This window comes from Sceloporus undulatus, chromosome 6, assembly GCF_019175285.1.
Source record: "Sceloporus undulatus isolate JIND9_A2432 ecotype Alabama chromosome 6, SceUnd_v1.1, whole genome shotgun sequence".
Lineage (NCBI taxonomy): Eukaryota > Metazoa > Chordata > Lepidosauria > Squamata > Phrynosomatidae > Sceloporus > Sceloporus undulatus.
Window position 1 is genome coordinate 134378096 of NC_056527.1, and position 16205 is coordinate 134394300.

At 44.5% G+C, this 16205-nt stretch overlaps 1 protein-coding gene across 1 annotated transcript in view; it reads right to left on the reverse strand.

The window, feature by feature from the left end:
• Window positions 1–16205, reverse strand: part of NECTIN1 (nectin cell adhesion molecule 1) — a 192637-nt gene that overhangs the window by 81497 nt on the left and 94935 nt on the right. Inside the window, 5 exon segments of the mRNA XM_042474190.1 lie at window positions 799–950; window positions 2112–2141; window positions 6183–6300; window positions 6957–7259; window positions 8905–9255. Coding sequence (XP_042330124.1) covers window positions 799–950; window positions 2112–2141; window positions 6183–6300; window positions 6957–7259; window positions 8905–9255 — 954 coding nt within the window.

Consider the following 16205-nt stretch of genomic DNA (forward strand, 5'->3'; position numbering starts at 1 on the left):
GGACACTGGCAGGTCCCCCCAAATGTACCAGGGACTGGCACAATATTTTTACCAATTGATCGCCTTCCTGCAAACTAGCCATAGGCCAGCATTTATGGAGCAGCTTGCAAAATGGCACCAGGCTGTAGGCTATCACTTTGGATAGAATTGGTTCACAGCAGTGTCGCTTCCCCAAACAACTAGTCAAACGTACTGAAAACAAACAACAGTCCTTTTGACAGGTGACTTTTGATCTTAAACCTTTTGCAAACCACAACTAGCTCAGCAGGAACACACTTCTCTTCTTTTGTCCTTGTACCCATTCCCTTTGGCATCTTTCTCCTTCATTCTCCTTCACTCTCCCTCATTTTCAGAGCACACAAGCTAGCTTTCATGCTGTCATCGCTTTGAATCAGACAAGGAAAAGAAAACAAGGGAAGGCAAGATGAATCAAAGCATCAGCAAACAGAAGGAGAAAAGCGCAGGAGAGGGAACGAAACAAGGAAGCCCAGGGAAGGATTGCTCCTTGCAGGAAACACAGCTTTAGGCAGGCCTTGGAAAGGTGCTTGTTGGGGACTACAGCTCCCTAAATTCCCAGATGTCATGGTCCTTGTAGTCTGAAAGAGGTACCTTTGTGCATGGCAAAAAAGTACTGCATGACTTGGACTAGCAAACTGGTTTTGCCCAAAGAGGACGGGGAACAGTTGATCAGTAACAACAAGGCAGCAAAACATTGTGTGCAACTTAAGTAAGATTCCCTCTTGTAAACCACACCCAACTACTACAGAACATGGTTTTCTGGGGTAGGGGCTTTCCTACCTGTGACATTAACTTCCACCAGGCCAGACCGTGTGCCAATGGTGTTGGTAGCCTCGCAGACATACGTCCCTGCCAAGTTGTACGTCACTGGTCCCTTGAAAAACAAGGTGCTGTTCTGAACCTCCACATTGTCAGGAAGCGAGCCATTCATTCTGTCAAAGAAGAAAAACTGACTGGTTAGAGACACTTCTCTTGTGCAGCCAAGAAATTCTGGTTGTTTGTCAGATTCCATCGCCTGAATCAATGATACAATATAGCTGCAGATAAGTGTAATTTATTTGGCAAAAAGAGCCTCACCATTTGAAATGGAAACATTACTAACCCAAAAAAGCTACCAGAAATCTGGGTTAACCCACCATCCCTCCAAATGATTGACTTCTGAGATTGCTCACACACTCTTTTAGGGCCACCTTAAAGGTGAGACACTTGCTTGTATCCAATGAATTTGATTTTTTCAGGATGCTGAACTTGGCAGTTAGAGACAACTTCTCAGCCTGGGGATTCAAATTTCAATTTCCCTGACCTCCAGGCTATGCTTTTGCCAACACTCTCAGTCCTCCCCTCTGTGTTGATGGTTCTTTCCTCCCATAGCAAGGACTAACATATTATTAGCCCAGTCCTATTATCCCAAAATAAAATGGGAACAATGCACGGATGAATCAGTGACAACATTTCAGCCGTACGATATGGCCCCTAAATAAAATGGGAGAGACTGAGCGATGAATCAATTTCAAAAGCAATTTGGAAAGGCACAGAAGAAACAAACATAAATATTGGTGGGTGCATAGGAAAAGAAATTATGCAGTTTGCTTATGTTTAATTACCGATACGAGGCAAAGCAATTACTTTAGCTAAAGCAATTGGGCAGTATGAAAGTGAGTGACGGAGCACCTGTCTTGCAATGCAGAAGCTCCCAGGTTCCATCACCAGAAAGTCCAAGGAAAAAAGGATCAGTAAGCAAATAAGACACTACTGCCTGTCAATACATGCGTAGATGGCTGTATATCATCCGTTCTCGTACAAGTAAGCTTCATAATTAAAACATACATTCTCTATTTCCGGAAAAAAAAAAAAGCCATCGACCCTAAGTCATTCATAGGAAACAAGCAGGAATAAGTTGATGCTTGGTTGCTTCCATGAAAACAAGGGGTGCATCACCAAACCCATGCCAGTGCCACCAAAAAGAGGAGGCCATACTTTGCTGTAGAAAATAGGAGCGATTTGGAGACTAAAAGGGAAAATAGGGCCACCACCAGTCTTGCAAATAAGCCTGTTAAGTGACCACTCCCCAGGGAAACAAATAGCTTGCTCACCTATCCATACCCACTTTAGTCTGAGGGACCCTGAAAGAAAAAAAATAAGTTAATGTTTCTGTCAAACTTTGGACCAGCTGTTGTAATTAATACTATGATGTCTGCAAACTGGCAAATTGAATGGAGGGAGGCAGATCCTATCTCTTGGCAATGAAAATTCTGCCTGTTCGACATCTCTTTCCCTTTGTAAGACACGATCCCATAGGTTTTCATACTCTCCAACTGTCATAATTTGGCAGGGACAGTCCTGGTTAATCCTCTGATGTCCCACTGTTTCTGCTGCTTTTAAAATGTCTCTGTTTTTCTCTCCCACTTTGCCCTCAGCTTAGTTCAGTTGCTGAAAATTAGTACAGAAGTAGCTTGCCTTCAGTAAACTCAGTGGGAAGGAGAAGAAAAGAAAGGCAGATTCTTGCTCTTCCCTGTAAGAACAGGCAAAACCAAACTGCTGCAGTTTACACACACACACATTTATATAACACACACACACTTATATAACACACACACACAATGCTCTAGTTCTGGTTTGTGAAATATTGGAGGGTATGGGTTCTGTCCCTACTGCCTTCCCATTCTAGTTCAGCAAATTTTCACTTTTAGGGTTTTTTTTTGGGGGGGGGATTCAAAAACAAAAAGAAGGCTAAAAGGTTATCCATCCATTTTTGGAAACTCCTAGATAAATTATGCTACGCATAATAGTGTCATGGTATAATTTCTCCTGAATCTAAAACTGGAATGAATTCTACAGACTCATATATTTTAAAAAAGATATTGTAGGTTTCCCCAAGCCAGTGGTCTATAGTTCTGATGCAGAGCCCATCTCTCCACCAGTATGCTGACTGGGGATGACAGGAATTTTAGCCTTAGACATCTGAGGTGGAACAGGTTGGGGAAAGCTATTACAAATCCTTCTTGTACTATCTTCTTTTTCAGGCAGTGTAGAAAATGGAACCTTCTGAGCTGTGGGTGTGATCTGGGACAGGGACACTGAGAAAGAAAAGAAAGCCCTCTTCTTTCATCACTGCCATTGTTAGCTCTGTGTTTTCCCCACTGGCAATGCTCACTAGAATAAAAAGCAGTCTGCTTTTGGGCTGTGTGAATTTTAAAAAAAGAAAGAAAGAATAAAAAATAGACCAGCCCTGCATCCATTTGTGTTGATCCTTCTCCCCAGCGGCTTTGACTTGGGTCTTGATCTTTTCCATTTATTCTGCAGAAAGCCAAAACCTTGGGTAGAATGCATACCACCAGATAAGAGAAACTACATTTCTCTGGAGGAGTAGCAGCACCAAACCCATCATGTCTAGGCTCTGTAACGGGAGAAAAGCCCTCCCTCCACCCCAACTGCCATTGCCCTGGCCTCAGAAGGATGGCAGAAGAGGCAGGCACAGCTGCATCATGCCTCAGACTAGATGCAGATGAAAGGTCCTGTCACTGCAGTGGCTCAAAGGGAGAGAAACAGCCTTGACAGACTAGTCATAAAGGCTGGAATGGGGGCAGAGTGGGGGTGTGGCATCCACACAATACATGGCCCAACTCTGTTCCCACTCCGGCGTGACACCGCGTGCCCCACCACACAGCCAGTGGCATCATGGTGCTCCTCTGGTGCTGCATCCAAATGATGCAGTGCCAAAGAAGCACCAAAAAGCCGCAGTACCCGTGGCTATGGCACCCTTTTCACGGTGAAAAAAGGACCCACTTTTTGTAGTTCCTTTTTGCACTGCAGAAAGGCCAGATCAGGGCTGCGGCATGTTGTTGCCATGGCCTCAATCCAGCGTTGAAAAGGTTGGCCTGTTTAGCCCCTAAGAGAGGTAGGCACAGCTCCATCATGCCTTGGACCAGATGCAGAAGAAAGGCCCTCCATCTATCCCAAATGCCATTGCACTGGCCTTGGAGGGAGAGAAGAGGCAGGTCCAATTCACCATGTCTTGGTCTAGAAGAAGATGAAAGACCCTCCATAAATCCCAAATGCCGTTGCCCTAGTTTTGGAGGAAGAGAAGAAGCTTCATCATGCCTGGTCCCAGGAGCAGATAAAAGGCTCTCCCTCCATCCCAACTGCCATTGCCCTGGCCACAGAGGGAGAGAAGAAGCCAATACAGCCCCATCATGATTGCATGATTACAGCCATAATTACAAATAGCTCTATGGAAATTACAAGCCCATTTTTAAAAAACTAACAAAACTAGATCACTCATATTGATCAAGAGGGGGCAACCTGGTGCTCCATCAGATGCTGATGGAGTACATCTCCCATAAGCCCCCATCAGTCTCGCAGATGGTCACTGATTATTGGAGCTTAGTCCAAAACATCTGGCAGTCTCTGGCTTGCCTAACACTGATGGATGTGATGCTTCTTTTGCGGGGAGAGTATTTAGAACCATCCAGATACAAAATCTCAGCATTTTTTTTTAGAACAGCCCCATAAGGTGAAGTCAATAGTATTATCCTGGTACTAGAGATGGTGATGGGATGCGTGGGGTGGGGGGTGGCATCCTATTCTGCAAGCCATACTCTGCACCCTGAACCCTTGCAGAACACTGGATTTCTGCCTCCTCCGCTGCTGTTTGTGAGAACTAGGCTGGTTACTTACTCTCTCACGCTCCTGACTCCAACCAGGTCATCCCAGGTGATCAGACTTGTGAGTCACTGACTGCTGATCAAATCTGTTCGCCTGGAAACACACACACAGGCACACACACACAGGCACGCACCCAGCCAAGCAGGGATGCTTATTGGGGTGGAAACCAACCTCAGTAGCTGAGTGAGGATGAGGGAATTGTATTTGAAAAAAGAAGAGAGAAGACCTGAGGCTGTTGAGAAGGGACAGGTCTGTGGGGACTCGCTTGCTGTTTATTTGAGCTCCATGAGCTGCAAAAAAGGGGTGGTAGGGAGGGCTAAGAGAAGTTCCTTTTTTGGGACCACAACAGTCAGAATCTCCGAACCAGCATGATCAGTAGGTTGAACATCTGTTACTGCATAATTTAAGTTCGCTCTCTTACATATCTGATCACAATCATTTTCTCTTTTCTTTCCAAAGGGAAAGTGTTTTCATTTTTGCTGTTGTTAAACAATTAGAAATCCAAAATCCTCACTGGTCTGTTACAAGACATCATGATCTAACAGCAGACCTTGATCTACCCCTTGTTCACTTTAGTATCTGCAGTTTCTCTGAGGCTTGGTGTGGATCCAGGTAGATTTTTCTGTGGGCAAGGGGCTCCTTTTCAATATTCTTTTTGGACAGGGCAGGCAATTCAACATAGGTTTCAGTCTGCCATCAACATCTCCTAGAGTCAGCTCACTGTGATTGGTTTATATCATTTCAGACTGGACAATTTGCATCCATTCCTATTGGCATCATAGAATAATGATATGATATGATATTATTTAAAAAATCCCTACATGCAGAAGGATAGCACACCAAATTGAGAAGGCTAAATCCTCATCTTCCTGCTGTGCTAGCTTTCTATATGGAGGGTATTCCTTCTTCATACTGCTACAGGCTGAATCGCCTTCATCCAAAATGCTTCGGAACAGAACTCTCTTGAAATTTGGATTTTTTTTTTATTTTGAAATACATATATTTGCTAATATGTACATAGTGAGGTATCTTGGAGATAGGACCCAACTCTAAGCACAAAACTCATTTCAGTTTCATACACACTGCACATAGCCTGAAAGTACATTTATAGACTATTCATAATTTTGTGCACTAAAATAAGTTTGTGTGTAGTACTGAACCATCAGAAAGCAACGGTGTCACTATCTCGGTCAACCATGAAAATCTTTTGGTTTTTGGAATATTTTGGATTTAGGAATTTGAGGTAAGGGAATTCCTTACTTGTAGCAATGAGTTTTCAATCCTGCCACATCCTAGCTGTAAAACATGACATAGTACAGCCCAGTCTTATGTTTGTCACCTAAGAGAGACCTAGACTTCTCCAGTTATACAGATTTTGGGGGCGATGTTGTGTTCCCACCAACCAAATTGCTCTCCAGCACTTTTCAGGATGACTCTGCCATCTGAGCTACAGGTAACCATAAAGGCTCAAGACACTGGGACTATGAATAGGTACTTACAACTTCCACTGGTACTGGGTGGCCGGAGGGTTGGCATCTGATGTACATGTCAATTTCACATCCTTCCGGTTGAGGTACCAGTTGCCATCAAAGCCATCGATCCTCACTTCAGGCTCGTCTGTGAGAGGAGCAGAAGGGGCCAAGTTGGGACAGACAGCCATGAAGGGTAGAAGAAGAGGAGAAACCAAGGCCAAGAGGGTGAGAGGGGAAGGCGGCACGAAGGAGTGGGAAGAGAAAGGAAAAATCAGAATGGAAAAGATGATGAACAAAAAGAAAAGAATAAAGGAGGGAAAGGGATGAAGAAAGGACAAGGGTATAATGACAGGAGAGAGGAGAGGAAAGGAAGCAAAAACATAAGACGAAGGAGAAGAACAAATGACCATTAATACTCATTATCTAAATTTGGGATGGGGAAAGTGTGCCATCAAGTTTTTTCCTTGATACAAAACATTCCCGAGAGAGTATAGGTGGCAATTTTTAGAGGGTGTATGTGGCAATTCAAGGGGTTGCCCTAACTGGACAGGTGACTTGAGGGTACATAGACACCCACCTAAGATGCTGAACCCTATCGAACATGTGGTGTTCAGCACCTTAGACAGTGCTTTTAAAGTTCAGTCTAAAACCCAGAGTCAGTTCACCATCCCCTATGATGTAGGAGTCACTGGCCACCACTGGCTTTGGGCCCCAAGACCCACCACCTTCCATGGTTCTCCAAGGCACTTGCTCCACCATGGTCTGGATGAGGCTCACAGCCTTCCTGCCTCTCCTACTTACACAGCACATTGAGGGTCATGCTGTCGGTGAAGCGATCCAGCTGGTAGTTGACCACACACATGAGCTGCTGCCGGTGGGCCTCGCGGCTGGGCAGGAGGCGGTAGCGGCTGATGACGGTGATGGTGCCATTGTTGTTGCGGATTTCCTGGAACTCGGCCTCCCCTTTCAGTTTGGTGTCCCACGTCACAGTGCTGGGAGGTTTCCCATTGGAGGAGGTGCAGGTGGCCACCACGATCTTCTCGGTCATGCCGGCCCTGGCAATGAGCGGGCTTGTGGTTCTCACCATCTGGTTAATTGGTTTGGCTATGAGGGAGGGGGATAAAAAGAATAAGGGACAAGGAGGATGAAAAGGAGGGCTGAGAATATTCTCTGATTAGGGCTGAGCCACATTTGTGGGTGATCATTCTCTCTGCAAAATGAAGAATTTTCCAAATCCCAAAATGTTCTGCAAAACGAAATTTCCTCCCCCAAACTTCCCTGTCCATACAATTCTTTGCTGTCTCCTCTTCTTCTTGGCAAGTCTTTGGCATGTTTTTTTTTTTAAGCATTCTTCTTTCTGGATACAAGACTCTGCCAAACAGGGAGATATAGCCAATATACCCCAGGAGCACCAGATACTGTCTGATCTTGGAAGCTAAGTAGAGCTGGCTCTGTTTAGTACTGCAAACAAATACCAGGTGCTGTAGGCTGTATTTCAGAGGAAGGAACTGGTAAAACCACCCCTGGGGATTCCTTGGCTAAGAAAATCCCATGAAATCCATAGGATCACCATTAAGTTGACAGGTGTCTTGAAGGGACACGTGCACATTAAAACATGGTGATGTCATATAGATGTATCTATTTGGGGATATCATGAAGCCAAATCAGAGGGAGCCCTCCTGAATTATTACTAAACTGTTGTGCATCTTTGGAGTTTCAGAGAAGGCAAAAATGTTTTTTGCTGAATGTGTTCCCCTACAGTACATTAGGGAAGTGAATGAGAATTGCTTGGAGACTTGGGATATGAATCTGCTCCCCATTTGCAGAGAATGGTGTACATAGGTTTCATGTAAAGGCAAGCAAGGGGTATCCTTAGAGATATGATGGCCTGGAAAAAATTATAACGGGAAAAATTTTTCTCTGTCAGTTCTTCCTCCCCATACACTTAAGACTCACGTCAACTCAACTTCTGATTAAATGTGCATAGGATTTCTCTGTAAACTGGTTCAAATGCCAAATAGCACATGTTCTGTGTTAATTAAGTTATAAAGGACACGTTTTACGTTGCTGAAAGGTAAAATATATTGAGGTTTGATAAGAAACTACATACTGCATGCATTTCAATTCCCCACTATCTTCAATGTTTTCTTCCTAGGGGAAAAAGCAATGATATGTTCCCCCTCCACCGTAATTTCAAAATTTCCATAATGTTTTACATCTCTCTCCTTCCTTCTGCTCGCCTTCAATCCAGCCATCACTGAGGGCCAGCCATTGAAGTACACTCTGGAATATAGGGCTGTGTCCCTAAGTCACTTTTTAGAGGCCCCACATCATTACCCAAGATGAAGGGTATTATTTGAATAATGGGGTGCTTATGGTCCATGTGTTGTAGTTTTCCCACCACTGCTGGTGGGTGGCTTCAGGGGTAGGGGCTACATATGGCCCAGAGATGCATTTGGTCCACAGAAGAGGGATGGTGTGGGTCTCGGCATGTGAAAAACTGGCTCAGCCTGAATCGGACCCAATTCAACTGTTCACAAGTCAAACCCCCCACATTCACCTTTGATTACAGGGAAACACTGGAGTTCGTTCCAACTTTGCCAGCTCCAGGGCAAAGTCCAGTTAATGGAGAAAACCCACAGTATTTCCCTGGTAGTTATCATGCAAACAGAGAAAACAGCTTCAAGATGAGGATGGTTTTTTTTTAACTGTGTGGACAAGGCCACAAAACGGTTGCCCATTAACTTACCCAACACCGTGAGGTTGAGTTGATTCTCCCGGTTGCCAGTAGGGAACGTTGCAAACTCGCAGATGTAAACGCCTTCATCGTCCAGCTCGAGACGTGACAGCTGAATGGTCCCGTCCTTGGTGGAAGGCTCTCGGAAAGTCACTCTCTCTTTGTACGGTGCCAAGATGGAGACACCCATGTTGGGGTTGAAAATGGCCACGTTCTGCTTGGAGCCATTGGTGGCTTTCTGCCAGGTGACTTGGGTGATTTTCACGCTAGGGGAAGGGTTGGTCATGCTGCAGTGCAGGATCACGTTGGTCCCGATGAAACCCGAGACAGTGTCATTGACCAGCACCATCTGAGCCCAGAGGCCTGCAATGAGAAAGAGAAAGAGAAGAAGGGTTGATGAGAAAGAGGAGTCCGACAGCTAGAGGAAATGATCCTCCGGTTGTTGGGGATTCCCAGCATGCCGTTTGTCCAATTAATTTTCCCTGCTTGTAGCAGCAGGTTTCCACAAGCCCTTCTAAATATGGCTTCCGGCTCTACAGATAAACGCGGGAGAGACAGAGAAACTGCAAGAGAAGGCTTCCCTTTTCCAACCGGTGATTTATTTAATTTTTTAAAAGCATCTTTTAATTTTCTGTCTCTCACAAGGAAAGCCAGCAGGATGATAAAGCAGCCTTGTCTAGTTTTGGAAAGTTAGCAGTCCACATTTCCCCCTCTCCTCCTGCTAACATATAGCTTGTTATTCTAAAAGGAAGCAATGGAAGTACATATCTGCAGTGGCAGCCCCTTTGTCAGTGGGATGGAGAATCCGCACTGGGGTTTGGTGTAAACGTAAACAGAAGTGTCCAGGGTGGGAGATCCCTACCCCCCATGTAGGTTCAACACCATCCATAGTGTCTTTACATTTTTGGACTTACACCAAGAGCTGATTTTCCACCCCATGGACAGGGGAGTTACCAGGTGGCATTAGCATGTGTGAGGATGGGAGGTATCAGCCTAGATGAGATTCCAACTTGCCATTAGCAATCAAAATAGGAACTGAAACTTGCTAAGAAAACCCTGTGATAGGTTTGCATTATCGTCGCCAAGTCTGAAATGCCTTGAAGGTACACAACACAGCCTGCTTTGAAGCAATTCTACATATTTATAAGGCAGTTCATGTGGGAATGCTCAGGGACTGTTTCTTGGAGCAGCCACTGGCCACTTGAATGTATTCATGAAACATCATGAAACTAGTACCCCACTGGTATTTATTTGTTTTGTTTTTATCTTGCCTTTCTCCTTGCACAGGATTCAAAGTAGCTGGTGTCACCTCATGTCACTTTGCATCTGGCCCAGGGTTCCCAGGCCTTTGCTGTGTAGGTCAGAGCTTCAGTTGCCAAGTAGCGAGCCTTGAGCAACTATGATGGGAAATTCAGAGGGATCAATTTCCATGGACTGAGTAATGGAGAGAAAATGCAATATACAGTATATGCATGTATGAAGAAAATTGTATTTCCTAGGGGGCTTTGTGAATTGGTGGTCCAAAAAGTAGTAGTAGTAGTAGTAGTAGTAGTAGTTCTTGACATTCTGCAATAGAAATACTCATTTTCTAGGGTTACACACATTGTCTTGAATGCCCTCAAGCTATTCCTTCTGTCATTCCATTAGTAAGCTTTTCACCTTGATGTCTGCATGGATATGTCTGAAAGTGCAGTTTTCCCCAAGTTAGGAATTTGCCAGACTACAACTCCCATCATCCCTAGATAGCAAAGGTGAGAAGTAGGTCACAGAATGAGGTCAAAGGGATCATTTCAATGGACAAAAGGAGTAAGGATTCATTGCCCTGTAAAACTGCATGCCTCATTCCTGTGATTAGCAGAAGAGCAAAATGCATAATCCAAGATAGCAATAAATGCAGAATTATGGAAGATTCTGAAAAGGAAAAGAAAAAAAAAGTGCTTGCTTTGCACAGTTTACACAGGAAGCAAATTATCTATCTGCATTCTTTATGGACATAGAAGCATAGCCTGTTGCTCACTTTAGAGCAACCTTATAATGGAATCCAATGCATGTTTACTTGGAAGGAATCCTTCCTTGAAATGGAACTTCCTTTTTAGTTGCTTTGGATTGCAACTCTAGTTGATGAATCACAAGGCTTTCCTTGACCAGAAAATGAATGAATTATACAGCCACCCAGAATACAATTCTGGAAACCACAACAGGTTCCGGGAATCAGGGCAGGGTGACTTTCTAATTTTGCATTGCACAACTAAATTAGCATATGCAATTTTATGCAAATTGGTATCCTATTGGGGGGGGTGATGTCCCCCCCCCCCCCGCAGGGGATCTCCGATGATTGATTCTAAGGTGAAAGGGACCATTAAGCATCAGGTTTAAAATAAAATCACTAATGTTCCTCTGTCTCAGGTGATTCCTTTCCTTTATTACCAAGGCCCAGAGAAGAAGATAATCAACATTTTAATTTGGTTTCCTTGCCTCCCTTCAAATTTCTGCTGCTACTGCACCTCTCCCTAATCTGCATGTTTAAAGATAACACTCCAATAATTATACAGCTGGTATTTACATTTAAAACAGAATAAGTTGGGGGGGGGGGGGGAAGGACAGGGAGTACACAATGGAGAACAGGAATAGCAGGTCTTCCTTGACATGTGAAGCGAAGGGAGGTAGAGAAAAACTAGACACATGGAAAGGAGGTGCGATGCAAGAAAGAGAACAAAGAGCATATCTGCACTGCATAATTATAGCAGTTTGATGCCACTTTTAACGTCCATGGCACTATGCCATGGGATCCTCTGGTTTGTAGGTTGGTGAGAGACTTCAGATTGTTCATTACGCTTCTCTAAATTCCACAAGAAAAGGAGCACAAGTGGCATTGGAGTTTTGCTTCAGAGAACTTGCAGCAGCTAGAATTCTCTAAGTACCACACTACAAATCCAAGGATTCCATAGGATGGGGACAGAGCAGTTAATACACACAGTATTCATTGCTACTGTTGTGTTCCTCCAAGTCGTTTCTGATTTATAGCGACCCTAAGGCCTTAGGGTCATGGGGTTTTCTTGATAAGATTATTCAGAGGAGATTTGCCATTGCCTTCCTCTGAAGCTGAGAACATGTGACTTGCCCAAAGTCACTCAGTAGGTTTAATGATCAAGCTGAGGGTTGCAATCCAACACTCAAACCACTATGCCATTCTTGCACATGTAAAGAAATATGGAAATATAGGAGAGGAGAAAAAGGAAAGGGAAGAAGGAAAAGAAAGAAAGCAATCAGAGCTGGAATATGACATTAAAAGTGAGACCAAGAGGAGGGCCCTTGGTTGCATAAAGACAGCCAAGATGCTCTCTGCTCTGTTCACTTTAAAAGCCCATGTGTCCCAAAGGCTTATGGACTGTGCTTTTAGACACATCCTTAGTTCACACAATCCTGTTGAGTTAGACAATCCTCATCCTGTGCAAAATGAGACTGTACTTCTCTCACACACACCCTTCTACACAACTCAGCACTGTAGAAGATGAATGGCAATGGGCAGGCTGGCAATCTGCCTTGCAGAGAAACTTGCATTTGTTATTCTGTGCCTTCAAGTCATTTCTGATTCATGGTGACCCTACGGCCAACAGGGCTTTCTTGGCAAAATTTGTTCAGAGCGGGGTTTGCCTTTGCGTCCCTCTGTGGCTGAGAGAATATGTCATACCCAAGGTCACCCAGTGGGTTTCCAAGGCTGAGCAAGGATTCGAAACCTAGTCTCTAGAGTTTTAATCCAGCACTCAATCCACTACACCACACTGCCTTACCAGGGGCAAAGTGTGGAAGAGAGGGAGCAATGAGAAGTAGTAGCAATAACATCTTCTTGACAGCTTTCTCCCTTTGCATATATGTGCACACACTAAAGACAAAAGAGAACAGATGATGATGATGATGATGATGATGATGATGATGTTCTTTTAAAATGATATCTCCCAGGAACACCTAGCAGTGGCCATGCTGGTTAGGAGATTTGGGGAGTTGTAATTCAAGGGTATATCTCCACTGTAGAAATAATGAAGTTTTACACCACTTTAAATGCTGCCAGTCTATCCTATGGAATCCTGAGATTTGTTGTTTTATAAGGTATTTAGCCTTCTTTGCCAAAGAGGGCTGGTGCCTCACAACACTATAAATCCCAGGAATCTAAAGGATTGAGCCAGACCAGTTAATTTGGAGTTGAAGTGCAATATTTCTACAGTGCAGATGCACTTCAAGAAGGAATATTCCCAAGATCTAAAACAAACACACACACACTCAGAGACACACAAATGAATAGGAATGGGAGTGCATCTCTCAACAAGCCTGTTTCCAATTTCAGCAATGACAATCCACTGGCATCGCCTTCTGAAGTACCAGGTGCAGCCGCCCCGGCATCCTCCGCCATCCCTCCTCACCTCTGCATGATTGATCTCAACTGCAAGCCCAGCAAAACCTTTACAACATGCAGATGCCATCTGGTGCTCAGGGCACCGCAACCATTCATCTAGAACACCTGCCCGCTATATTGAGCCTGCTGGCAGCCGTTATTTTGATGCATACATCCCTGCAGGTATAGGAGCAAAGCGAAGCATCAGGATACAGACCTGGACAAGCTACTGTCCCATGCCTGCCACAGCTTAAGGATATTGGGAGATGCAGGGTTACAGGATAAACAGATCTTGGCACTAGGGAAAATAAGAATTTCCCAGTATGGCTCAGTGTGGTCCCAATGGTGCAGGTGAGAACCCAAACAATAGTAATAGCATTTTACAACCTGTAAGGCAATTGCCCCCAACAAGCTGGGTGCTCGTTTTATCAATTTACAAAAGGATGGAAGGCTGAGTCAACCGTAGAGACTTCTGGGATCAAACTCACAATATTGTGGCTTCTGTACTAGCCCTCTTGTGAAAATTCTACCTACCTTCCTATCCTTGCTTTGTTCAAGCCATTTAAACCATCCCGATTGACATTTTATAGAAGGGACAACATTTTACTATGCCGATGGGACTTGAGCATCCACAGATACCATGGGCCCACTGTACTGAGTTCAAGGGAAAGTGGAGGATCAAACACAGAGGGCACTCAGTGTGGTGTTGTACTGAAATGCAATTCATGTTCATTTTCCAAACCTAACCCACCATGTCCTTCTGTTTCAACACACCCCAAATGGATCACCATCCTGCAGACCACATTCTACGCCCTGGAAAGAAAGCTGAATTCTATGTATATATTATGCAAAGGGAGGCCAACTGCATAATTTTACCTAGCATGAGGCAATTTTTCAGGTTTTGCTAGTCATGTGGAGAGCTTGAATCGCACCTAGTTCCTTGTCTTTTCCCATAACTAGCAGAACCTGAACTCTTCTTATTCAGCCACCCTCACTCTGCCTTTCAGCGTTGCTGAAGGCACTGCCCATTCCCTTTCAAACTTGCTTTTGCAACCATGAGGGCTAGAAACTTGCTTCCTCTTAGAATCCCCACCCCACATATACAAGGGCCCTTTCACATTGCACCATTATAGTACTTTGATTTCCTTTTAACTGTCTGGTTCCATCCTACAGAATCTGGGATTTGTAGTTCAGTGAGTCAGTAGACCTCTCTGGCAGGGAATTCTAAATACAGAAAATTCACTAAACTATGAATTCTAGGGCTCCATAGGAGGCCAGCAGGGAAGTTAAGGTAGCGTAATTGTGTGAGGAAGCACACAATGCAGAAACACTCTGCTTGTAACTGGTGCCACAAAGGATCAACTTTCCAAGCGTATCATTGTTAAGTGTGTGCCAGGGGAGAAATGGGCTTTTCCAAACCATGCATCCCTGCCAGCCTGGCTAGCAACAGGCTCTGTCATGCTCTTGCACACTCTGTTTCCCAAAACAACACATTCCACAAGAAAAGGAGCACAAGAATGAAGCCACCAACCTGCTTTGAGTTCATGCATCCAAAAGACAGGGAGAAACAGAGCTGCCACTGTCCTGGGATGCAGAATCGAGGATTAACTCAAGATATTTTGTTCTGAGATGATGATGCCTACATTCATTTCTCCTGCAAAATGGTTTCTCCAGGATAGAGAAGCAGGCAAATGGCAGCAAGGCCAGCTTAAATGCACCAACACTGCTACTATGAACTCAAAAGAAGCCTCTCAAAATCTACCAAGACTGTGTGGTATAGTGGTTTGAACGTTAATGGAGTGGGACTATGGAAGTTGAAATCACTTTACTTTGTAACTCACTGGATGATCTTGGGGCAGTTCTATACTCTGAGCCTTACCCTCCATTGCAGGGGTTGCTCTGAAGATAAAATTAGATGAAAGAACCATGTATGCCCCCTTGATCTTGGAGTAAAGAAGGGTATACACCCTGGGAGGGTGACAGATCTAAAGAAGCAGTAGTGAGAATCTTGTTATCTTCCAGATATGGTTGGACTGGATTTCCCAGTATTCCTTACCCTTTGCAATGCTGGTTAGGGCTGCTGGTACTTACAGTCCAACAACTTCTGAAAAGCCACATGATTTCTTGTGTCCCTTGAATCCCATTAAATCTTGTGTCATCTGGAATCTCAATTTTATTTGTGGGAAAGGTGGACTATAAATCCACTCAACCAACCAACCAACCAACCAACCAACCAACCAACCAACCAACCAGTCAATCTTGTGCCCCATTCTAGACTAGCCCATTGTAAACATGGCCACGTCCCCACATTGCAAGCATCATTTCACAGATGAAAGCTGGGACATATGTAGCCAAGCAACATCAGTGAGTGGTGAAAGTTATTCATGAGGAAGACTGCACCAGCTAGGAAAGGTTGCAGCAGTTTGCTTTTCCTTGAGCCTACTGGGAAGGAGAAAGACTACTCTTCTCTCCTCCCTGGTGAGTTAGCCGTGTGCAAACTATTTTTGCCCTTTAAACTCAATTTACAACTGCTGAAGTAAGCTGAGGACAAAGGGGGAAAGTAGGATGAAAGCAGCTGAAAAGGTGGGGTGACAGAGGATGTAATGGGACTGTCCCTGTCAAATTAGGATAGTTGGGGGATATGTCATCCTGCTGCAAGACAGGACAGATAACATGTGTGGCTGGAGGCTGTGCCCTAAAGTACACTTCCCAGGGACTGAATCCCTGGTAAACAGCGTGGGACTTACTCTGAGTAAACATGCATGGGCTTGTGTGGCTCCTGGGGCAAGCCAGAGAGCAATGGCAGGGCACTCCTATACAGGCCTCTTTGGAAGCAAGTCCCACTGTGTTCTCTCCTGCTTGCTCCCAGCAAAATGGGAAGGGGTTGGAGAGGAAGCTCAAGCATCGGGGCTTCCCCAAATCC